We start from the raw sequence: 24,918 nt of genomic DNA on the forward strand, positions 1-24,918 counted from the left end.
CGCTGAATGACAGTCATTGAAGGTTAATTGCCTTGTGTTTGCACAACTTCAGATAAATTCAGCGAAACAAATTTCCAGTACGTATAGAAATGTGATTCGAATTCTATTACAAATGCGATATTTGCATTAAAGATACAATTCTGCTTCAGGCAAAAACTAGAAGTGACACGTTGACATTTGATGCCTGGCGATTACATTTTTCCAATAATTAGGCTTACACCACATTCGGAAAAGTACAGTTTCAAGATTTTTGTGTGGTATGTTGAATGCTACTTACGATGCCCTAAATAATAATTTCAAAGCTAATATTTTCACTCTTGCACCCCAAATACTACAAAATTTTTAAATTTATTCTGCAGCAAATATTGGAGCTATGTTTCGTGCAGGTGCACTAAAGGTTGCTGTAATATAGTTGATTTTCTTTATTAAAAGGTACAAGCAATCTGAAATACTACTGGCACAGAGAAATCTTGTTACTTCTGTTCCTCAGCCAACCTACAGCCTGGACTCGCACCTTCAGATTTGAATCTGTATGGCCCGATGAAGAATGCAACCTGCTGAAAGCAGTACGTGGATGATGCGGAGGTTATTGACGTGCAAGATGTTAGCTCCGATGCTGACCAGTAGCGTGATACCACGCGGTTATACATACCATCCCAGTAAGACTGTCAAATGTTGAAAAAACAGGATTTTGTAACCAAAAGAGTGGAGAATAATATGGTGTATTGGAATTCTACACCCCTCGTAGATTCACAGGCTTCACCAGTATAGAAACCAAGATCCACAACTGAATAATGGGCTCCATGAAACCTATTTATTCTGGACGCAGGGTTGTCAGGTTCTTAAGAATTCCCGACTTTGTTTAGAGACAAAACACACAGCTACAGCTTCTAAACTGAACCAAGGCGGATTTTTTTTGAAACAGCATCTCTAAAGCTACAATTAACACACACAGGTCTAGAACTGACATGTATATTTTACGATTAATTGTTTGTTGTTCTTACGAACTTACTTTCATTTGCGTTTTCGAGACCGACTGATAAACTTATGTTCTGTACGCTGCAGTGCTTATGTGTTTCTTTACGTTTTCACCTCCGTGAAAGAGCCTGAACACAGAGTTATAATATTCATCTTTGTTAAGCTGTTATTAAGTCTTACAGCATTGATTATTAAAGCAGAACTTCAACGTACAACACAACAAAAACCAATGGGCCCCAGCTGCTTATCGTCTGCCTGCTTTGGATGAAATTAACCGATGCAGCGAGCGGAAAACATATCGCGTGTACGTAGCTTTTGAGCCACTGTCTGTATCAACAGCATTTGTGGATTTCAGATTTTTTTACACGATGGTTGTAAGAGAGGAAAGTGTGTTTACTGTAAATGGTCCTATTTCCAGAGGCAGTTGTTGCAAGCGGACGACGACATCACATGATCGATTTCAGGCAAACACCTCTGTAGCGTATAAATACACGTGTCAACAGGGTGCTGAGGCTTGTCTACCACAGCCAACTAAACGTCCTAACGTGTGCTACATACTTCCCTGAAAATACAAGTTACACTTGGAGGTAAAACTCGCTGAAATGTTGTTCGAAATCAAAATCTGAAATCGTATTACCTTTTGGGATATTTAATAAAGATCCTAACTGCAACAATTACGCACTTTTATCACAAGGAAAGGGAAATGTACGAAATACGTGACTTAATAAGCAGTGGCACAGCAGACAACAATGGCTACTTCACGCAGTACCGGTACCGGTACTGTTACCTAGCTAAAATTGGGGTCAACAAAAGAAAAAAGTGACAACCCATTGGTGCCTTCCAACTAAGGCCGTTTTAGACTACTCGTACTCGTTCTTAGTATGCATTTTACAGTTCGTGAAGCATACTTACGTATGGATCTGTGGTCAGACGGTAAAACTAATAAACTGCCAGCGCTACGAAGAAGGGACAGTTGAAATTGAAAACAATTTTGAGGCAATTTGTATGTAATAATACAGGGTTATTACAAATGATTGAAGCGATTTCACAGCTCTACAATAACTTTATTATCTGAGATATTTTCACAATGCTTTGCACACACATACAAAAACTCAGTTTTTTTAGGCATTCACAAATGTTCGATATGTGCCCTTTTAGTGATTCGGCAGACATCAAGCCGATAATCAAGTTCCTCCCACACTCGGCGCAGCATGTCCCCATCAATGAGTTCGAAAGCATCATTGATGCGAGCTCACAGTTCTGGAACATTTCTTGGTAGAGGAGGTTTAAACACTGAACCTTTCACATAACCTCACAGAAAGAAATCACATGGGGTTAAGTCGGGAGAGCGTGGAGGCCATGACATGAATTGCTGATCATGATCTCCACCACGACTGATCCATCTGTTTTCCAATCTCCTGTTTAAGAAATGCTGAACATCATGATGGAAGTGCGGTGGAGCACCATCCTGTTGAAAGATGAAGTCGGCGCTGTCGGTCTCCAGTTGTGCCATGAGCCAATTTTCCAGCATGTCCAGATACACGTGTCCGGTAACGTTTTTTTCGCAGAAGAAAAAGGGGCCGTAAACTTTAAACCGTGAGATTGCACAAAACACGTTAACTTTTGGTGAATTGCGAATTTGCTGCACGTTTGCGTGAGGATTCTCTACCGCCCAGATTCGCACATTGTGTCTGTTCACTTCACCATTAAGAAAAAATGTTGCTTCATCACTGAAAACAAGTTTCGCACTGAACGCATCCTCTTCCATGAGCTGTTGCAACCGCGCCGAAAATTCAAAGCGTTTGACTTTGTCATCGGGTGTCAGGGCTTGTAGCAATTGTAAACGGTAAGGCTTCTGATTTAGCCTTTTCCGTAAGATTTTCCAAACCGTCGGCTGTGGTACGTTTAGCTCCCTTCTTGCTTTATTCGTCGACTTCCGCGGGCTACGCGTGAAACTTGCCCGCACGCGTTCAACCGTTTCTTCGCTCACTGCAGGCCGACCCGTTGATTTCCCCTTACAGAGGCATCCAGAAGCTTTAAACTGCGCATACCATCGCCGAATGGAGTTAGCAGTTGGTGGATCTTTGTTGAACTTGGTCCTGAAGTGTCGTTGCACTGTTACGACTGACTGATGTGAGTGCATTTCAAGCACGACATACGCTTTCTCGGCTCCTGTCGCCATTTTGTCTCACTGCGCTCTCGAGCGCTCTGGCGGCAGAAACCTGAAGTGCGGCTTCAGCCTAACAAAACTTTTGAGTTACGCTACGTATCTGTAGTGTGTCGTGACCATATGTCAATGAATGGAGCTACAGAGAATGTATGAAATCGCTTCAATCATTTGTAATATCCCTGTATCTGTTGACTCCAGAGAAAGCATACGGAAATTTATAGATGATTAGTAATGTGGAACGCCACTTCTGAAGATTATTTGAGATGCGATGCCCTGAATGTCAAGTATTACATAAACAGTCTCCGATCATATTAATATAAAAAATAAGTAAGTCTCGAAGTAGGAAAACGGAGGAGCGGAAGAAGAAGAAGCCCAGAAATTTATGGAAAGTGTAGGCGTATAAGAGACAGTGGACAAATATTCATGCTGTGGCAACTTTGTAGCATAACAGTTCAGGAGCCCGACATCTGAACTAAGGAAAAGATAGGGTACATGTAGCTCCTCGACATTGAAATGGGTACTGATGATGCAAAAAATACAAAGTCAATATGCATCCTCCATTCTAGTGGATTCTGGGGTCTACGGCTTTCCGTAATTGTCGTGTCCGAGGATGTGAATCTAAATATAATCTTTAATGATCAACGCTGTGTGTAAATAAATAAATAAAAGTGTAAATGATATAGTGAAAGCTCATTAACCTTCCCTTGACGGACCCTCCGTTAAGTACGTAGTTTGAATTTCACGAATAATCACTGGGATGATCTCTTTTGAAATATGAAATAATTAGTTCAAACGAGTAAGCGAGTCATTGATTATCAGCTAACTAAACCCGCAACCTGATTTAGGTTTTCCACGATTTCCCAAAATCTCTTCAGGCTGATGCCGGGATGGCTACTTTGAAAGAGCACGGCCGATTTCCTTTCCCAATCCGAGCCCGTGTTAGGTCGCTGATGACCTCGTTGTGGACGGGACGTTAAACACTGATCTCTTCTTCCTCCAATTAACGAAATGTTATTGTCAGTCTTATCGCTGCAGTTTAGCAAACAGAAAGTCTAAAATCTCACTATGACGTGAAATTTGCAGACAAAACGTCGCTGTCACTTTGTACATCTCGCACCTCTGCTATTTAGACGCTTTTTTTAACCATAGGCCAGTCGCCTTCGCGGTTCGTATTTCTGTCGCCATTGCATCACATGATCACAATACACGCAGCACCAACTCCTAGCAAACTTTAAGCGTGTCGAAAATCTGTTCTTAATAATTAGGACAAGAATTATATCTTTCGTTCAAATAGGCGAAATTTTTAGGTTGTTCCGTACTTGAGAACCGGCAGGCAAAAAATGCCTTGTGCAACAGTATGTGGCAACATGTTGGCAGCCTAGAATGCGAAGCTCCCACTGGCGCATTGTAGCGGGAGCAGTCCAATCTGCTAGTTGTCAAGTGTCAGGTATTTTAGTTCATCCCCATAAGAAGGAAAAAAATAAAATTGTTTCGCGAATCCACACGTGGCCAGGTGTATCAGATCACACCTTAGCTCAGCAATTCAGTTCCTGTGACTTTGCAGACATTTCTTTAAGTAACTTGGGATATTCACAGCACCTTCGCAATACATATATTCACTTATGAAATTTGTCATTAATAACCTATCTCACTTTGGCACAGAAAGGGGTGAATTATGCTGCCACAAAAATCTTTGGTCGTTTGCCAAATAGTATTAAAAGTCTGACTAAAAGCCAACCAACATTTAAAAGCGAATTAAAAGAATTTCTGAATGACAACTCCCTCTACTCAATAGATGAATTCTCAGATATGAAATAGTAACTGAAAAAATAATTATTATTATTTGGTGCATAGAAAACTTATTTTAAAGTGACACATTCTACATCATTACAAAATGTGATATTCATGATCTATGGAACAAGGATTAATGTGTGTATGTATGTATACTTGTTTACACAGCTGGCGAAAAGAGACACTAGAAATTGCAGTGTGCAAAGTTAAAACAGATCTGTCAGAATTTCTGGTTTGTATCCATGGGATAAAAACTTTCACACTACCTTTTTTGGTAAATATGCTCGTCATTAGCATTGCACAGCATCTGTCTGATGCAAAACCTAACACCAATGCAAAGTTCTGGTAGGCTGAGTATCCATAGTAAAATAGTTAGAGATTCTGCTCTAAGAAGAAGATGATGTGATGGCAGATGAGCCAGTTTCTGCATCTTTATTTCCTTTTAGGAGATTCTAATATTTAACTGTGCAGAGTAACATAATCTGTATTTGAAATATGCCCTTGTTGCTCTAGGCACAAACATCTGTTGGTGAAGTTAATCAAACTGGCTGATGGGAGCGACTGTAAATGGGAATTGCTTGTACGGTCGCTCCCATCAGCCACAGCGTCAAGTGTCAACTTTGTTTGCGCGTGTTAGTAAATTTACATGTCTATTCGGTTGAGATGATTGTAAGAGACACGTTGGTGCTAGCAGTTTGCAAGAACATTGTGTTTGCTGTAGGTGGCAAGAAATAATGAAATGGAATAAACAAACAATTATTGAGTAGTTACAATTAGCATAAAAGCCAAATACCTGTATTAGAGAAATCTATTTATGTCTGTTTATGTAACTAACAGCTGATTTGTGTAAACTGAACACTGTTTGGCACTTGTACTTTCTTGTCTGTGAGTTAATAATGTTTGTGGTGTGTTTCAGAGTGGAGTATGTGGTGCTGCACAATGAAGGTGGCTGTCCTCTTGGGATCCATGTGGTGCCAGATTATGACTCTCGTGGCCGTGACCGTGGCCTGCTAGTACAAGGTGTCGAGCCAGGAGGTAGAGTTGCACGGGACGGTCGACTGGCTCCATTCGACCGCATCGTCGAAATCAACGGACGAAATCTCCTCGACCTACCCTTCCATCGGTATCTACACAATGTACTCTATAAGACTCCGCATATCGAGATTCCTTTGTGTTGTTATTAGTCCCTCCTTTGCTTGTTTCATTAGGAAATACAGTGACAAAAAAACAGATGATTCTTTGTGGGCATCCTAGTATCTTGGATTATTGTAGTTGTAGTTCCTATGGTAAATGTACGGGGTGACAGTTATTGAACTACGTGGGGAAAAAAAATTAATTACAAACTATGGTGTACACACTCTTTATTCAACATGTAAACGTCATTACAGATATTCAGATGACACGTACAATATGCCTGCCATCATTGGCGATAATGTGGTGCAGATGAATAGCAAAATTCTGCATGACCCATTGAAGTGTCAGAACTTCAATGTTGTCAATGACATCCGGAATGGCTGTTTTGCGCTCGGCAATGGTTTGGAGTTACTGCTACACACCTTGTCTATAATATAGCACCACGAAAAGGAATCCCATGTGTTCAGGTCCGGATAATATGGTGGCTAATAAAGGCCCATGCCAGTGACCTCTGGGTACCACAGAGCCAGAATGTAGCCTCAGAGTGCTCCCCCAGGTCATCAAACACTCTCCTGCCTTAATGGAGTCAGGCTCCGTTTTGCATGAACCACATATTTTCAAAATTGGGGTCACTTTGGATAAAGGTGAATGACATCAACCTCCAGAACCTTCACGTACCGTTCGGTAACCACTGTGCCATCAAGAATATCGCACTGATTATTCCATGACTGGACACTGCACACCACAGTCACACTCATTAAGGGTGACGAGACTTCTTGAACGCGAAATACGGATTCTCAGTCCTCCAAATGCGTCAATTTTGCTTATTGGCAAACCCATCAAAATGAAAGTGGGCTTTGTCACTAAGCCAAACAACAATGTACATACTACTTCCCATCATGCCCCACAGTCAATTGTGCAGTTTGAGTGTCCTGACAGAAACCGTTCAGAAGTTGTGACAGTTTTATTTCCTATAGTTCAATAATTGTCACCCTGTATGACAGTGACAATTGAATCTTTTACAGTTTTCTACACTTTGTGGGTAGCAGTTATTTAATTCAGAATTTCTTAAGAGCTGTGTATTAAGGTTACTGCCTGATAAACAACAGCGTTGTTAGCAAATAACCTGAGAACTCTATCGAGGAGATTAAATGAGAGTGTCTTGTCATGGTTCCTCGATGTTGTCTTTCTGATCCGCTTCTTGTAAGAAAATGATAGCAAATTTGACTAGATTTTAAAATGTAGGAGATGAATATCACTTTAATAATCCCTATTTCCATGTAGGAAGATAACTGGTATTTCAGAATAAAATTCAGTTCTCAGTTGCAACAATCAGTGTTGCTGAGAAAATAACATCTGTAAGTACCACCATAGATTACTGGTAGTTTTGAATCTGTGATGGCAGTCCATCATTCTCAGTTTATAAGAACATTGTGTCCGTCTGCTAAGCTGAGTGGTAATGTGTTTGCCTACCATGCAGCGGGCCCATGCTCAATTCCCTGCCAAGTTGTAGATTTTCTCCGCTCGTGGAGAGGGTGGTGGTGTTGTCCTCATCATCATTTCATCATCACCGATCTGCAAGTTGCCCAATGTGGCATCACCTGAAAGAAGACTTGCAACCTGGCAGCTGAACTTCCCTGGATGGGGCCTCCGTGCCAACAATGCCACACAATAATAATAATTTTTTTTAGTAAATTTCACTGCTCACTCTTTGAGTACCTTTAATTTCTCATCCAACTATTGAATCTCACCTATATGTACAACAGCATCTGTGGTAACCAGAGTGCCAGTGTGATTCACTGGATAGCACATCTCCTAGTATGCAGGAGACTTAGATTTGAATGCTGGTGCTGGTACAGATTTTCATTCACTGCTTCAGACTACATCATTATCTCATTATATCCATTTTCAGTTATGTTGATAAATAATCTATGATAAATAATTTTCTCTGACCCAATCATTCTGATCCAATGCTATTTACACTTTGTATACAGGGTGCAAGAGATCTTCAAGGACTCTCTTCAGTCACCTGAATTGAGACTGCGAGTTGTAAAACACCACAGGTCAGCAGAGGCACCAAAGAAGCCCCCAGCACCTGTCTTCCCAAGGTCTCTTACTGACGCTCTCACAGAGAGGGACAGCGTTGCCATGGTTGAAGGCGAAGAAAGAAGTGAGTGTTCTCATACAAACTATTTCACTAAATCTAAGCAACTGAAATTGTATAAGTAAACTGATAACATCAATAAAGGAAGAGTTATTTAAGTAGATTAATTATTATAATTCTTACTTTTTTGTGCTTTCAGCGAGCTTAGGTACCAAAGTAGCAACAGTTTCTCCTACAAAAAAGGTATCCTCCCCTGCAGTGCGTCCACCTGCAGGTTCTAGTCTAATAGCTGCCAATACGAGAAAGATTGGCCGAAAAATGGAGCTTGAACTCACAAAAGGTCCACATGGTCTTGGGTTCAGTATTACAACACGTGATAATCCAGCTGGTGGAAATTGCCCCATATACATAAAAAACATTCTTCCTAAGGTAATATGTTACTGATAATAGAACTTTTTCCAATCTAGATTATCACCGGTGGTGGTGGTGGTGGTGGTGGTGGTGGTGGTAGTAGTACTAGTACTTGTTGTTGTTGTTGTTGTTGTTGTTGTTGATCATGTTCATACACTACATTGTTCTGTATCTTAGGCATTGCTCGGAGTCCTCGATATGGGCTCGTTTATGTGTGTCACTATTCTTTTTCCTTCAATATTCTATCTAAATGCGAAAAAAAATCAATGCAAAAGTTTTGCTTCTCATAATGATTGTCCTTTTCTCTTTTTTGCATTCTTCTCATACACATCCCAAAAATTCACTATTTTCCATATGTTTTTCAACACCTTGTTTTATTTGGTACATATCCCATACCCTTTTAACTGTCATCCTTAATATGTGTTTATTATTACTTTTATTTTTTTTTAGCTTGTGTGTCCTTTGTGATAAGGAGATTTTGATGACCTCTCTCTCTCTCTCTCTCTCTCTCTCTCTCTCTCTCTCTCTCTCTCTCTCTCTCTCTCTCTGTGTGTGTTTGTGTTTGTGTTTGTGTTATGACAGTAATACAATAATGCTCAAGTGAAGCAAAAAGGTTCATGTTTATGAATGTCCTATTCTGAATGGTTTCAGAGATAGAACACATTTAAAGTACATTTAATTTTGGGCTAATGGTACGCACCTGTGTGTCTTACCCACCTAGTTTCTTTGACATTTTATTCTGGCCCAACCTTCCTCTTTGTTTTCAATCCCTCTGCTTGGGATGTCTTCCTGCCATGAACTAGCCCTTTAAACTTGCAGCTGTCCATGGCGTGTTGCAGGTGCGAAGGTTTGAGAGTGTATCAGAGATAAATATCAGTTGGCTGCGTTTTTATATGCCACACATTTACAATTCGAAGATCATGCAGAGATGGTGTATGTTTACAGCTTCTGTAGTGGTTGTGCCCCCTTCTGCTGTTGAAGACTACCATCAGTGCTTTCACACACATCAAACCCCTGATCCTAGTGTGTTTACTGGAGTTTTCAGCACACTGTGTGAAACTGGTTTTCTTCCAAGTTCCAATTTTTCTGCTGAACATTTTATCCATTTCATATGAAACATGTTGACATCTTTACATTGACAACAATGTTACACGACTTGAATTTTGCCCCCCATCAAATGACAGTCGTCATGTGCTGCCATTAATACTGTTCACTGCTGAAGCCACATTTACAGGAATGGAAACAACACCACATATAATAATCATTGATAGGTGTTTTCGATCAGTGCTGGGAGCAGCATGATCGGTAACATTTCGATAGGGACAGTCATTTTAGTAGAGTAAATGATGGGACACAATTACTTGGATTTTCTGGAAAATTCGTTTGTTGAACACACTGAGGATGTTCCTTTTGTTGTATGGTCTGCAGTGTATTGCAGCATGACAGAGCCCCTGTCACATTGTACCATGGTGAGGGAACATCTCAACTGCATTTACTCTAATCTCTAGATTGCCCTGGTAGTGCCGGTTAACTGGCCACCAAGATTGCCAGACCTTATATAATTAGAGTTTTGTTTCTCGGGTCGTATGAAGTCTCAAGTTGGACAAAAAAATGATTACACAAATGCACTGAAGTTGATGGTGGGATGTATAAACATTTGTTGTGAACTTTAAACCTACTGAAGTGTGAAGTGAATGTTAAAAGTATGTATTTTTCAGTTGATGTTTTGTAAATAACAATGTACGTTAAATGTGTTCTATCTCAGAACCCATTTGGGATAGGGCATATGTCTGTATGATGTTTATTGCTTCAAATAAATATTCCTGTCATATCCCTGAATATTGACCCTTACTCTTGGGACACAGTGTGTTTGTTCGTTTTATAACAATACTGCTGTGAAACACATTTAATTCTGTGGAAAAAATTGTTGTTACTTAGTCATAAATAGCAATGGTGTAATGGGCAGAAACTTGAGAAAACAACAAATGTCTTGAATAGAACTTAAGATTAATGTTCCAAAGGAAATAAATAGAGGTGGGCAGGGATAAGTTTTTGTGTTGGGAAGGAAACAGGGTTACAGTGATGTGCTTCAAACTGTAAAAAGTAAAAGTGTCCAACATGAAAGGGGGCCAGTGAATGAGAGATTTCATGAATTGCTCATGCTTAGACTGAGCAACAGCATTGATTTTTGCTACAAATTTCGATTGTAGAGTTACTAATAATGCCTGTATATGATGACTGAATTGTTATGGAAAGAATTATATTATTATGACAATCTGTACATCTTAAAGCCGTAATCAAATAAATAGCTTTTAATATTTTTCTTTTTGTCATAACATAATTTTTGTTCTTATGCAAAACTTGTTTGAAGTTGTGGGGCTGGAACAATTTCTCCAGTGGAATCTCTGATGCTTGCATGTTTAGTTTAGCTAATAGATTTATTTGCTCATTTATAGATAAGATATTCACTGTGCACCAGTAAGTAGTAGTAATATTTCACAGCACATAGTTGAAGAGATTTCTTGAACTCTTTCCATATAATTTAAAAATAAGTGGTCAGTCATAAAAAGTTACAGGTTTCGCAACAGGAAAGTCTGACTGAGTCTTAGTTATGAATGGAAACACACACAAGCAGTAGAGGCAGATCATTATAACACTGACACAGACAAAATTTGTTGAACTGAAAGAATCTCAGAATCATAGCATTAAATGCAATGAAGCATGGTGATTTATGTGCCATGTGGGCAGCAGTCTCCATTCTTATGTTTCTGAGAAATTAAGTGATTAATCTAGTTATATGTGGTATTCTCTCATTTATAACTCGGTGTGAACTTACACGTGTGCATTGTTCCAGAGTAGAAGGGTTTGGTAAAAATGGTGGTGGTGTGGGGTGTCTCTCTGCTGAATAGAGAGAGATGCTTCAATGTATAGGTGACTAGTAGAAAAATTCAGCTAGCAAGTTTGTTGATTTACTTTAAAAGTGGAAAGATGTGAAATAGGAATGGCCTGAGGCATAATTACAGAGAGAGAGAAACTGAAGAACTGTGTTTAAGGGACATACAGAATGTTGTTGTTAGTATTAATAATGCAGAAATACTTCATTGACTTCAAGGATAAACTGTGCTATTATACACTACAACAGTTACTGCTGAACTTAACAATTTATTCAGTGGCATTGAATGGGTGCAAATTTTTTTAACTGCACCAATCATCTTTTCTGATTACCTCTTTGCTTGTGACTAACATTAGAAAAATGAGTCCCACACAGTAGAGAACTGATGTGTGTTGAAACCTTGCATAGAACATGGCATCAAATCCACAGAACAGTTATGGTGTGAGCACTTTATTTGATTTTGATGGTGTGTATGGCAGGGTGCTGCTGTGGAGGATGGTCGCTTGCGCCCAGGTGACCGCCTACTGGAAGTGAATGGTGTTGAAATGACAGGGAAGACGCAGGCAGAGGCAGTTGCTGTACTGCGTGATGCTGCTCCTGGCAGTAAGGTCCGCATTGTCGTCTCACGCCAAGAGGATGCGGCTCCCAGCCCTGCTCTCCCACGTCAGATTGTACGTACTATATTCGCTGGGAGAATTTCATAACAGGAATAAATAATGCTCACTGCTAAAAAATATCTTTTATTCATTAATCTCCAGCACTCGGAACTAAATTCTTACTATAATGACTGTAAAAAAGAGCTTTTGTCACATTGCGAAGGAATGATAATGACATAATACTGTAATGAAATTACATATGTTAGTAATCCTCTAGAAACAGCTGCTATAAGCTTAATTCATTAAACAGCATTGTTATCCCATTTGAAGTACTATTACTTTCTCTGTTGAGACCTTTACTATATTATCTACAGTGACTTTGAAAAATTATGTTGTGAGCATGTACGTGATTTCATTTGTGCACAGATTGCCACACATCTGGAGTTTTCAGAAAGTAGTTTCATTTCTATGTTGCATATCAGCCATTCTAACAGATACGCAATGATATGGGAGTTATTCAAAACAATTTTAGGTATGTTTGACACTCCACTAATCGCAGTATTTCATATCTAAAAATCAGTGAAATATTTACCAGACTAATTCAGCAAATTGTGGTGCATTAGTTCTTGAGGATTTTTATGGGATACATTTTATTAAGGAAATGATTACTTCTACAAATGGTCCCGTTGCCACTACTCTTACTTCTATTTGTACAATTGAAAAGTACGTAAGAAGTCTTTCTTACACTTAAGTCTACAGCACCATTAAATTTCTTGAAGGAAGCCTTTTGCTGCTTGAGGCTGTTTTTTATCTGAAAAAAAAAACACTTTATTTCAAATAATTTTGTCCTGAATAAAACATAACACCATTTGGAAAATGAGTTCTCTCGTGAAAACTAATATTGTTCTCCACACTAGGCATTAGTCTAATATAAGTTACTGTATTTAAAAAAGAGGGCATAACAACCCCCCCCCCCCCCCCCCCCCCCCCCCCCACACACACACACACACACACACACACACACACACACACACACACACACACACACACAATTTCTCTCTGCACTGCACTGTAAAAATCAGGCATTGATTCTGCATGTTATATATGCTAAGCACATACACTGCTTAACAATATATACAAGTAGTTGTTGGGAAAGATGTAGCCAGTGAGGAAAGTAAGACTGTCAACTTATAGAGCTTTGTTTACTTAATCATAGCCAAGAGACATTGGTTTTGCTTTATTTGTGTCATTGTTCTTTAATTACACAAACTTGGTATATTCTTAGTGTGGTATTATATCATAGTTACCTGTGCATGAAAAAATAACTTTTGCTTTTCATACTGTCTTTTTCTCTTGCCAGTACTATATAACTCTTTCTAATGTAGCTTCTGCAGTTCACTATAGCCAGTCTGCTTGATACCAGTTGTGTTGTAAATTATTGGAAGAATGCTTGCTAGGCATAGGTATACTGCTTATTATTTTATTATGGCATGTTGTCTACTTGCTTTTGGTCTGACAGAAGAGCAATATTCCACGGGAGGACAGGAATGATGAAATAAATAAATAAACTACACTGAGAAACATGTCTATATGTACTTCAAATATCCTCTTGGCCATCATGAGAGAGGCTGCAGTCATTCTTATCATTGACTCACAATCTTAGACAAAAGGTGAAACACAAAAAGTGGAGTTTCGACTATTTCTTCAGTTTATTCTCAAGTAGATAATTAATGAAAAATTTCAATCAGTGGTACTACAGGGAATTCTTGTCCAAACAACAGTTTCCATGGGTCCAGTACTTTAATTTTGTTCCATCTCATAGAGTGTACCCTTAAAAATCACAATAGTACAGATTTTGTCACACACTTGCTTTAAATATGTTGTTGTGAAGTAATTCCTTTAGGCCAACTGTGTAATTATTTCTTTAAAACTGTCATATACTAATTTTTTGTAGGTCTTGATTTGTTGCAATGATGGATATGATACTCCTGGGTACATTGGCAAAGTTCCTTTGTCATGCAAATGTGCATTCAGTGTGTCTGCTTTGGGGGGGGGGGGGGGGGGAGGTGAGATGTGGACATGGCCCTGTCTCCAGCTATTGAGGGTAAAGGGTGCAACAGTCTGTAAGCTGTTACTCATCCTCAGTACCTACAGGCAGGTGGTGGAAGTGGTGAAGACTGCTAGCTTGCTCACAGGATTCAAGCAGAGTTCATAATTTGCAGCATCGTACCCAGAGTCGTCTGGGGTCCTTCGGTTTAAAGCCAATTGGAAGGTCTCGGAGGCTCTGTTGATCTGTGACAATCATGGGTGCAGATTTGTGGACCTGCCTTATCGGGTGGAGAGTTATGGGACTCTTCTTCATAGGTCAGGGTGCACTAAGCAAAGGAAGCACTACTGGGGTAGCAGTGCACTCACGGAGTACACATGTGGTGTTTTTAGTTATGTGGTAGTTTGAGGTCGCCTGATTGCTTGCCTGTTGAAATGTAGATAGCCTAATCAGATCACGTACAAAGTAAAGGCACTTCAGCTACTGAAATTTTAACAGTAAATTGCCAAAGCGTTTGTAACAAAGTTCCAGAATTTACTGTTCTCCAGAAGAGTAGTCACTTTCAAATTATTCTTGGAACTAAGAGCTCACTGAATCCCGAAGTAGGAAGTCCAGAAGTATTTAGTGATGCATGCAATGGCTTTAATCTAGTGAATGGAGACTGGGACGTCTATGGATTCACAGCATTTGTAACAGTCAGTCAGTCAGTCAGTCAGTCAGTCAGTCAGTCAGTCAGTCAGTCAGTCAGTCAGTCAGTCAGTCAGTCAGTCAGTCAGTCAGTCAGTCAGTCAGTCAGTCAGTCAGTCAGTCAGTCAGTCAGTCAGTCAGTCAGTCAGTCAGTCAGTCAGTCAGTCAGTCAGTCAGTCAGTCAGTCAGTCAGTCAGTCAGTCAGTCAGTCAGTCAGTCAGTCAGTCAGTCAGTCAGTCAGTCAGTCAGTCAGTCAGTCAGTCAGTCAGTCAGTCAGTCAGTCAGTCAGTCAGTCAGTCAGTCAGTCAGTCAGTCAGTCAGTCAGTCAGTCAGTCAGTCAGAGTACTTAGAAAATCTACACTTCTGAAATATTTAGACCTTTTAGCTGCAAACAGGCCTGACCTTATTGACAGTGTCATTATAGGCAGGGATTTGTGATCATGAGAGAATCATAGCAATGATGGTGACTAAAGTAAATAAGTCCATCAAGAAGGCTAGGATAGATAATTCATTAGAAAAAGCAGATAAGCAGTCCTTAGCGTCCCACTTGAACAATGAATGGACATCATTTAGTTCCTATATGACAGACATAGATGAAACATAAGCAAAGCTTAAACTGATTGTAAATTGTGCTCTTGAGATTTATATGCCAAGTAAGTGGATTAAAGATGGAAAAGACACTCTGTGGCTTAATAATCAAATTCACGAATGGTGAGGAAACAGATTGTTGCACTCTCAGTTAAAATGCATAAATGTAGACAGGCAAAAGTTAGTAGAAATTCATGCATCTGTAAGCATGCAGCTACTTCCACTGTCATACCTTAGTGAAAGATCTTGCCAATAAACTGAGAAAATTCTGGTCATACATAAAATCATTAACAGACTGAAGGCTTCTATCTTGTCTTTCGTCAACCAATCTGGGGTGGCAATAAAAGACAGCAAAAGCAAAGCTGAAGTTTTAAATTTGACAGTTAAGAAACCATTCCCCTAGAAGGATCATACAAACAAACCATTATTCGACTGTCATACAGGGCATAGTAATACGCATCCCTGCAATAGAGAAGCAACTGAAAGAGTCCAAAACAAATAAGTCACCAGCTCCAGATGGAATGCCATTTCGGTTTTCCAGAGAGTCCTCTGTGGCATTCGCTCTTTATGTAGAAAGCATACTTAGCAAGTATTTATTGTGAATTTCTCACCCAGTGAAAAGTCCCAAACAGCTGAAAAAAGCCCAGGTGGCTTCTGTATGTAAGAAGGGTAAATGAACTGACCTGCAAAATTACAGACCAATATCTTAAACTTGGTTTGCTGCAGAATTCTTGAACACATACTGAGTTGGAATACAATAAAATTCCTTGAGATAAAAAAGCTTCTGTCCATAAATAAACACAGATTTAGAAAGCATTGTTCATGTGAAACTCAGCTTTCCCTTTTCTTACATGATATCCCACAAACCTTGGATGGATGGCAACAGGCAGATTCTGTATTCCTAGATATCCGGAAGGTATTTGACACAGTGCCACACTGTTGACTGTTGTTGAAAGTCCATTTGGTTCCCAAGTGCGTGAAGGGCTGGAAGACTTTCTAAGTAATAAAACCCAGTATGTTGCCCTCAAATATGAGTATTCATTAGAGACAAGGATATCATCAGGATAATGATCTGGCAGACAGGGGAGCAGCAGTTTACAGCTGTTTGCTGACAATGTTGTGGTGTACAGGAAGGTGGTGGTGTTGAGTGACTGTGAGAGGATACGAGATGACTTAGACAGAATTTCTTGTTGGTGTGATGAATGGCAGCTTGCTTTAAATGTAGAAAAATGTAAGTTACTGCAGATGAGGAGGAAAAACAATCATAACATTTGAATATAGCATTATTAGTGTGGTGCTTGACACAGTCACATCAATTAAATATTTGGGCATCACACTGCAAAGCAGTATAAGATGGAATGTGCACATCAGGTTAGTATAAGGAAGGCAGTTTCATTGGGAAAATTTTGGGAAAGTGTGGCTCATTCATAAAGGAGATGGCGTATAGAATGCTTGTGCAACACATTCTTGAGTACTGTTAAGAGTGTTTGGCAACCCTACCTGTTCAGCTTAAAGGAAGACACTGAAGCAATTCAGAGGTTGGTTGCTAGATTTGTTAATGGTAGATTCAATCAGCCTGCAAGTATTACAGAGATGCCTTGTGAACTCAAATGGGTATCCTTGGAAGGAAGACAGTGTTGCCCTTTTCATGAAACACTATTGCAGAAATTTAGAGAACCAGCATATGAGGCCAAATTATGCCATTTGACACACATGCAGGGTAATTTCTGCTACAAAAGCTATATATGTCTGTTTTGTTCCCCCATTTTTCGTTTGTCATACTTGATTTTTTTGGATAAAATACCTGTAATTGCTTCACTTGATATTTGACCATAAAGGGTGGAATTTAACACAGTAGATACACGTATATGAAAGAGATGTTTTATGTACATCTGTGTTCTAATAATGATGTGATAGTGTTCACCCACTTACAATAAAAAAGATATTAAACCACAAGCTTATTTTGAAATTTTTGCGAACAGCTATTAATATGGTAGCATTCAGTGGTGGTATATTAATGGTAATAGAAAATAAATTTGTTTTACAGTTTATTTGTACCTAATGTGGATCACATTCTTCCCAATCGATAACATTGTTGGAAGTTACCTTCCCCTGTAACCATTCAAAATGTGTTGTTTTGTGGATGGCTAAGAGAGCAACACTTACATTCTACAGCTGGGGATATATGCATTACATATGTCAATAGCATTAATTGAAATTTTGCTTTTAAATGAATTTTTGTTGAATGTAAAAGACTCAAATGTCCAAAGTAACACTTAACACAATATCTTTACTGTTATTCTTGCACTTTAGTAAAATTGATGATGTTAGTACCTGGATTCTGCTTTTTAACAAAACATTTTTCATGCTGGGGAAAGTTATTTGTGTAATTAAAATGTGGAATAATATTTCCTATTTGGCCCTAAGATGATTTGTGCTATATCTTGTGACCACTGGAAAAATTTTTTTCCCTTCCTTCAACAGTAGACGCTGGGTTATGCTAGTGCTATTATATATTATCAGTATATTTAATAAAAAAATGTTAAGTAATGAAATATTTAAGAAAAATGTGTTGTAGGTTTCACATTTAAATACTGGTGGGTAAAAACACAGAGACTTGCAAAATTTTATGTGATTGACTTTGTTTATATCTTTACCTCAGAACTGTACACACAGCCTGTCCCTGTTTGAAATCGTTTCACAAGAAAAACAATGTACATGAAAACTGTTTTTGTTCATATGAGTAGTGGAAAACACACATCATCTGGGAAATGGTACATGCTTGGTGATGCTGGTTGGTGGCTTTACAGTATGGTACTGTGTTGGTCCTGGCAGGTGGAGGAGCGATCAGCAGCAGCAGTGCAAGGGCGGACGCAGACAGGCTCAGGGCGGGACAACGGGGAGTGCGACCTGGTGGTGGCAACAGCAACCCCAGCAGCCACCCAGCAGGTGTGTTGTGTGGGTGGCAAAAACTCAGTGTTGAAGTGTGCTTGAACATTTTACCTTCAGGGGCATGGAAAATGCTTCAAACGGCACAAGTTCTTTTTCTTACTCTAGAACTGGCTGCTAACATTCAGTAAATTGTTTTTGTGTCACAGTAGTGTTCCCATCAAGCAGTACTGAACTTGATATCTTAGTAATGTTTCTTTCTTTCCTTCTTCTACAGGTTGCCCACAATTAAAGTTCTAGTTTCAAAATGCTGTAGTAAGAGAACCACTGCTCAGAAATAATGTTTTATTTTTACCAACAGAGGGCGCTGTAAGTGTCAGATTGTGTACCACCAGCACATGCATGGTGCATGGCTGTTCCTCAGTTTGCATCAGAGATGCCCAGCATAGCTACCTCTGTGAAGGATCAAGCACTGCTGGTAAACCTCTTTCACAAGAACTGTGACTGTGTGCCAGTAACCCTGCAGAAGTTCCAGACACTCAAGAGTACGAAAAAAGGCATTGGTCCAATGTCTGCTAAGGATTTGGTGAAAATGATTACAAAAGTCAAAAAGATAGGTTCTTTTAAAGTGGAATGTGTGAGGGGGGTGGGGGGGGGGGGTGGGGAGAGCAGTTGATCAGACACCTGTTGAAGATGTAGCCTCAACATTCCAGAGGAGGTTGAGCAATGGTCTGCAAACATGCAGTGCATGGGGAATTTCCCGAATGTTGGACATGCCAGCAAGCACGGTGTATAAAATCCTACAAAATATCTTGCATTACTACCCATACGCAATCAGCCACGTTCAGGATTTACTTCCTACCGACTTGCGAGCAAAACAAACGTCCACTCTGAAATTTCTTGCTTACATGGAAGTGGACAGTGAATGGCCATGGAACTTCCTATGGATGGGAAAATGTCCAATATGCAGACTTGCAGAATATGGGCAATGGAAAATCCACACACACATCAACCACTACCACTTCTTTCTGCAAAGGTGATTATGTGGTGCAGGGTGATGGCATCGTTTATTTTAGGGCCGTATTTTTTCAAGGAAGTGAGTCCTATGGGTCTTGTTACATGTACCATCACAGCCTTTTGTGCACCGACATTATTCCAATCCCTGTGTGGATATGTGGGTAGGATCATTTTTATGCAAGATGGTGCCTCTCCGCACATTGCACAGCCAGTGAAGTGGCTGCTGCAGAGGCATTTCAGAAACTACCAGCCGTAGTTTCCCTACAGACTAGCTACCCAAAATACCTGATCTTAACCTGGCGTGGCTTCTGGCTGTGGGTTTATCTGAAAGATGTTGTGTTCAGTGCTCCAGTTACAAACATAGCTGAATTGAAGGCACACATTGTGCAACACATTCTGAATGTGACCCCCAAGACACTCAAATGCATTGTGGAACATGCTGTTTCTTATTTTCAACTTGGGGCAGAAACAGTGGACTGCATATTGAAAATGTCTTGTGCCAGTTGTATGACAATCAGAACTGATGTCATTTTGCTTTTTATGTGGTTTTTGGTCCCAGGACAACTAAAAACAGATTTTTCCCATCCAGTGTTGTGTGATACAGGTGGTGTAATGTGCAACTCAAACTATAGCCATCGTATTGCAATTCACCTGTCATTGTCCGCATCTCGTGGTTGTGCGGTAGCGTTCTCGTTTCCTGCGCCCGGGTTCGATTCCCGGCGGGGTCAAGGATTTTCTCTGCCTCGTGATGACTGGGTGTTGTGTGATGTCCTTAGGTTAGTTAGGTTTAAGTAGTTCTAAGCTCTAGGGGATTGATGACCATAGATGTTAAGTCCCATAGTGCTCAGAGCCATTTGAACCATTTCACCTGTCATTTGTAGCCATCTCCATTTCTGTACAGTGCCATTATGGGTAATTACTATTTTCCCATCGCATTTCCCCCTACATTAATAATATGCTATTCACATTTGATGTCATTCTGAGCAGTGATTGTCTTTCTACAGCATTTTGAAACTGGAACTTTAATTATGGACACCTTGTATTCTATTCCCAAGAAACATATGTCATCAACAAAGTGGCATTCATTTATCATCAGACCCCAATGAAATCTGAGTTTCCACCCTCTAACCACAATGTATGGAGCATTTTGTCATACTATGTGCCTTCTCGTGTGGGAGATAATCAGTAGTTTCCAATTTCCATTTGGAAATCTGATTTTAAAATATGTATTTTATTGACTCATATATACTGTAATTTCTTATTGTGGTTGAATGATGTGTGTTTTGTGTCCAGCAGAGTTAATTATTTCAATTTTGTGAAGTAGAGTCTTCAAAAAGTAAGTTACACATGTTGCCCTGCGCAAAGACCATTGTGCTACATGTGGTGCATTGTCAGAGAGAATGTGTGTTCTACAGTGCATCACAGTGTGGGAATGAAATTTCACAGCAGTTGGAAACATACTACGAAGCAGAAGTACATGGGGCAGTAAGTTTCTTATTGGCAAAACGTCTAAATTGCACACTGTCACTGTGAAATTCTGGCAATATATGGATCAGATGTCATGTCATGGCCAGCTGAAGTGAAAGGGCGCGCATACTATTTGACAAAGGCTGCACAGACATGGGTGGTGCTGCTCCTCTGTCATACAGTCCAGATCTTACACCTTGTGGTTTCCTTCTTCCTGGCAAGCTGAAAGGACTTCGGAGAAAGAGATTTTCTAACAACGACGACATTAACACAGTATTTCTCAAATGTTCAGACAGTTGTTTACAGAGGCTTGATGACTGTGTTGAAAAATAGTGTCACCCAACTATGTCACTTTGAAGTGTAGTGCAGCATTCATTACAAATTACTTGGCCTGCCATAATAATATGTAACCTACTTTTTGAAGTTCCCTACATGTTCTGCCAATTTACAGAGTCATCTTCTTAGGGCGCTGCAAGTGGTGCTTTTGTATGTGATCACAATCTGCATTGCAACCAGTCTGGTCATTAAAACATTCTGCAAAAAATGGAATCATCAGTTTGGTTGAAAATTCAAAAGCACACCATCATAACAAACCTTTCTTTTAGGTAGCAATACACTGTAGGCAGTAGGTTTAGTGTGATTATTTTGCACATCATCTTTGTTGGATGAATGGATGTATGAATGCACTGAGCAAGATTGTGCATAGAAATAAATTTCTAGTATCTGGTAGTATAGTTTATTACATCTGATGAACAATTTCCTCTAGTTTGGGAAAGATAAACTGTTTGGAGATTAGTTACTACTCTACAGGAAGCATGTGGCTGTTTAATCTTCATATATTTCAACCTGTTGTATGTAAAAAGATATAAAATATCAATTAAAAATCAGAGGAATGGGATGAAAAAAAAATGTTGTGCAAATAGTAGTGTATAAAAATGTTTGTTACCTGAGTCTATGTTATTGCTTACATTGTAAGATTTTCTGTTTCTGTTCAGTAGTGCATGCATAGTGAATCTTTGGTGAGGGCTTTAGTTCATATTGAGTGTTGACAATGTGTAAACTGTGTTGTTTTTTATTTAATGTCCTAGTGTGTCCAGTTATGATATTATTAAAAGAAATAAAATAAAATAACAGTTCACATAAGAAATCGGTGTTTGTGGAGAAGTGCTTATTGAAATAGGGGGGGGAAAAAAGCACTTGGTATGTAGTTGGCCCACTTTCAACATGGCTGTAATTTTTTTAATGGAATGGATACATAATGACGAACTCATCATTTTGCCATGCAATACTTAAGTTAACCATGCATGCTGGGGCTGAAAAACATACTGGGTCATTAGCTTACTTCTCACTACCATTGATTCATCTTGCTTCATCTTGGCATCATTTTGTTTCATGCCAATGAAGTTGAGTAGTAGTTCGCTAATTTTTTCCTTCGGGAACAGATTGTTATAGGTGCTGTGGGAATTTTGACATCAGTGTTGTCACATTAGCTGTGTGGTTCTTTGTGACAGTCCTCTCAAATGTTCAACAGTCCTGATAACTCTGAATTCATAATTGTCCAGCATTATGCTGCACCAGTAATGTCTCGCCTAAAATTTCTTGCATGACCACATTGGACAGTGTTTTCCATGGTATACTACCACTGCAGTAAACAAAATACTCTCAGATAAGTTAGCAAGATCTTCCAATTTGCATAAACTAAAACTGCCAAACTGTGTAAACAAATATCTAATACACCATGTAGCATGTTTCAAAGTAACTATTAGTTTGGTAATAAATGATTCTCAAAACACTTAACTCACATAAAATGATTTATTCTGAAATACAGGTCTTGCCAACATTTTTACAGTCACCTGTAATAAAATTAGATAAATCTCAAAAATCTGATTAGTAGTAGCTCATGAACAATTATTTGTCAATTTTAGTTAAAATGGTATTGTATAGATACTTAAATTTTTTTATATTTACTACTGTGGTTCAAGAAGTAATTTTTTTTTTGCACTTTTTGCAGCCACCAGAGAAAGCAAATGATGATGGCCTCATTTTCCCATGGAAGCATAAAGAGATACTGACTTTTGATATTCCTGTTCATGATACAGAGAAGGCTGGCCTTGGTATGACATAGCCCTTTTTGTTTACAATGATAGTACTGTGCTTTTGTGTGTTCAAAACATAGAATTTTATAAGAGTGTTTACAAATGAATCTCCAATAAACACAGTGACATAAAAGTACAGACCGCTTTTGATGTGAAAATAAGATGTAGATTGCGGAGAGTGGGTGCGGAGGAGAATACCATGATAGATAGTAATCATAGAATGCAGGCTTCCACCACTGCTATTTGTGTTTTGCTGGTATATATTTTATGGCCATTAGGCCATGGTCCAAGGCATTCCTCAGTGCCTACCTAACATTAAGTATTCCAATGTCAAATGCTAGAGACATCATCAGAAGCTTTAAAAAGTGACAGCAGTTAGTGTCAAACAAGCTGACCAAGCTGAGCTGTTTAACGTGTTTGAGATTGTGACTGCTTTGAGACATTTTCTGATGATGTGTGTATCATTGGAAGACAAAATGTTAGGCACAGAATTACACCATCTACCACAGTGTCAACAAAAATGACACGTTGTGCATTTGCAGTCTAATTGTAAGAGATACTACTCAATTAAGAGGATACTAATGCATTACTCTCACTGTATTTCAAACCACAATATAATTAAATGGCAGAAGTACTGCATATTATTCATGCACTCAGACATTCAGTGCAGAGGTTGATGGGAGTAGCTGAATCGATAGAAATCAACTGACATAAATTACTTCCCGATTGTTGCCACTAGTAACTAGCAAACAGCATGGTGCCTACAATAAAGAAATGAGAAGTAATGTTCAGAGTTAACCATCCTGAAATGTAAAGATTCATAGGGCTCCTAATCATCTTACCTGTTGATGTGTTTGATGCAGTAAACAGTATGATATCTGCTAGTTAAAGGTGGTAGCTGGTGGAACACATTCATCACCAGTCAATGTATTTAGATTTATATCAGTTGACTTACTCCCATCAGCAACCTCACTGAGCATCTTCATGGAGTGCAGAAATAATAAAAGGTCCTGACATCATAGGGCTGGTCCCATTTGAGTGTCTTCAGCTTCTCTTCACATTTTAAGATGTGAGTACATGTCTAATTCTAATCAATTAATTAATTAATTAATTAATTAATTAATTAATTAACTCCTATAAGACTGATGTCTTACATGTAGAATGCTACACATAAGATTGTGTGATTGGCAGCTGTTACCTGCTGTAAGCTATTGTTAGAAGTTTGAATTGTGGTTGACAACTAGGGTCTTGCAATGCTGATATTTATTTGTGACTAGAAAATTGTATTAATGTTCTTGTGCGTGGAAAAATGGCAGAATGCTATCACATTGGGTATGAAAGATTTGTGCACTATGTCTTACATTTATTTGTAACTACTATTTTATATCCGCATCTTTTAAAAACAAGACAATTTATCATATTATGATCCACAGCATTCAGTGTTATATACTGCTGTACTATATGTAGTATGCCAGTTACAAAGGAGGGTTCATTTACAACAAAAGATAATTACTATTATTTCCTTTATGTAGGGATTTCAGTCTCAATCAAAATTTTGGGAGTACATGAAAACGATGAATACAATGACATCATTGTGGGTGCCAGCAGTCAGCTCTTCCTCCCATTAATGCTTGTGATGATGTGACTCATCAGGATTCAGAGGATGAAAATAATGCACATGTATATAATTTACTAGGAAGTCAATTGAGAACTGAAACAGAAGTAGAGCTGGTTATTGAAAGTGAACATTCTGAAAGACTGGCAGCAATAGGAGGAAAGGTAGGGACAGGGGAAGGCAGACAGGATGAAAATGGTAATACAAAGAGGAAGATGTACAATTGACATAAATGTGACCTTACAGAGTGCACAAATGAACAATCTCGACAATATTATGTTACCAACAATTTTTTGATGATGATATTATTGACATCATTGTTACATTCACAAACCAATGTGCTGCAAACACAATTGAAATGAGTACATTTATTGTAATACTTTTACTTAGCAGTTACATTAAAGTACTGACACGCAAGGGTGCCCATATAACAGT

At 39.0% G+C, this 24,918-nt stretch overlaps 1 protein-coding gene across 1 annotated transcript in view; it reads left to right on the forward strand.

Moving 5' to 3' along the window:
• Positions 1-24,918, forward strand: part of LOC124606397 (partitioning defective 3 homolog) — a 290,115-nt gene that overhangs the window by 165,864 nt on the left and 99,333 nt on the right. Inside the window, exons 6-11 of the mRNA XM_047138378.1 lie at positions 5,856-6,062; positions 8,068-8,243; positions 8,377-8,606; positions 11,961-12,152; positions 18,235-18,348; positions 22,784-22,886. Coding sequence (XP_046994334.1) covers positions 5,856-6,062; positions 8,068-8,243; positions 8,377-8,606; positions 11,961-12,152; positions 18,235-18,348; positions 22,784-22,886 — 1,022 coding nt within the window. The remainder of the gene's footprint in view (positions 1-5,855; positions 6,063-8,067; positions 8,244-8,376; positions 8,607-11,960; positions 12,153-18,234; positions 18,349-22,783; positions 22,887-24,918) is intronic.

The sequence above is a fragment of the Schistocerca americana genome, chromosome 3 (genome assembly GCF_021461395.2).
Source record: "Schistocerca americana isolate TAMUIC-IGC-003095 chromosome 3, iqSchAmer2.1, whole genome shotgun sequence".
In the NCBI taxonomy this organism is placed as follows: Eukaryota; Metazoa; Arthropoda; class Insecta; order Orthoptera; family Acrididae; genus Schistocerca; species Schistocerca americana.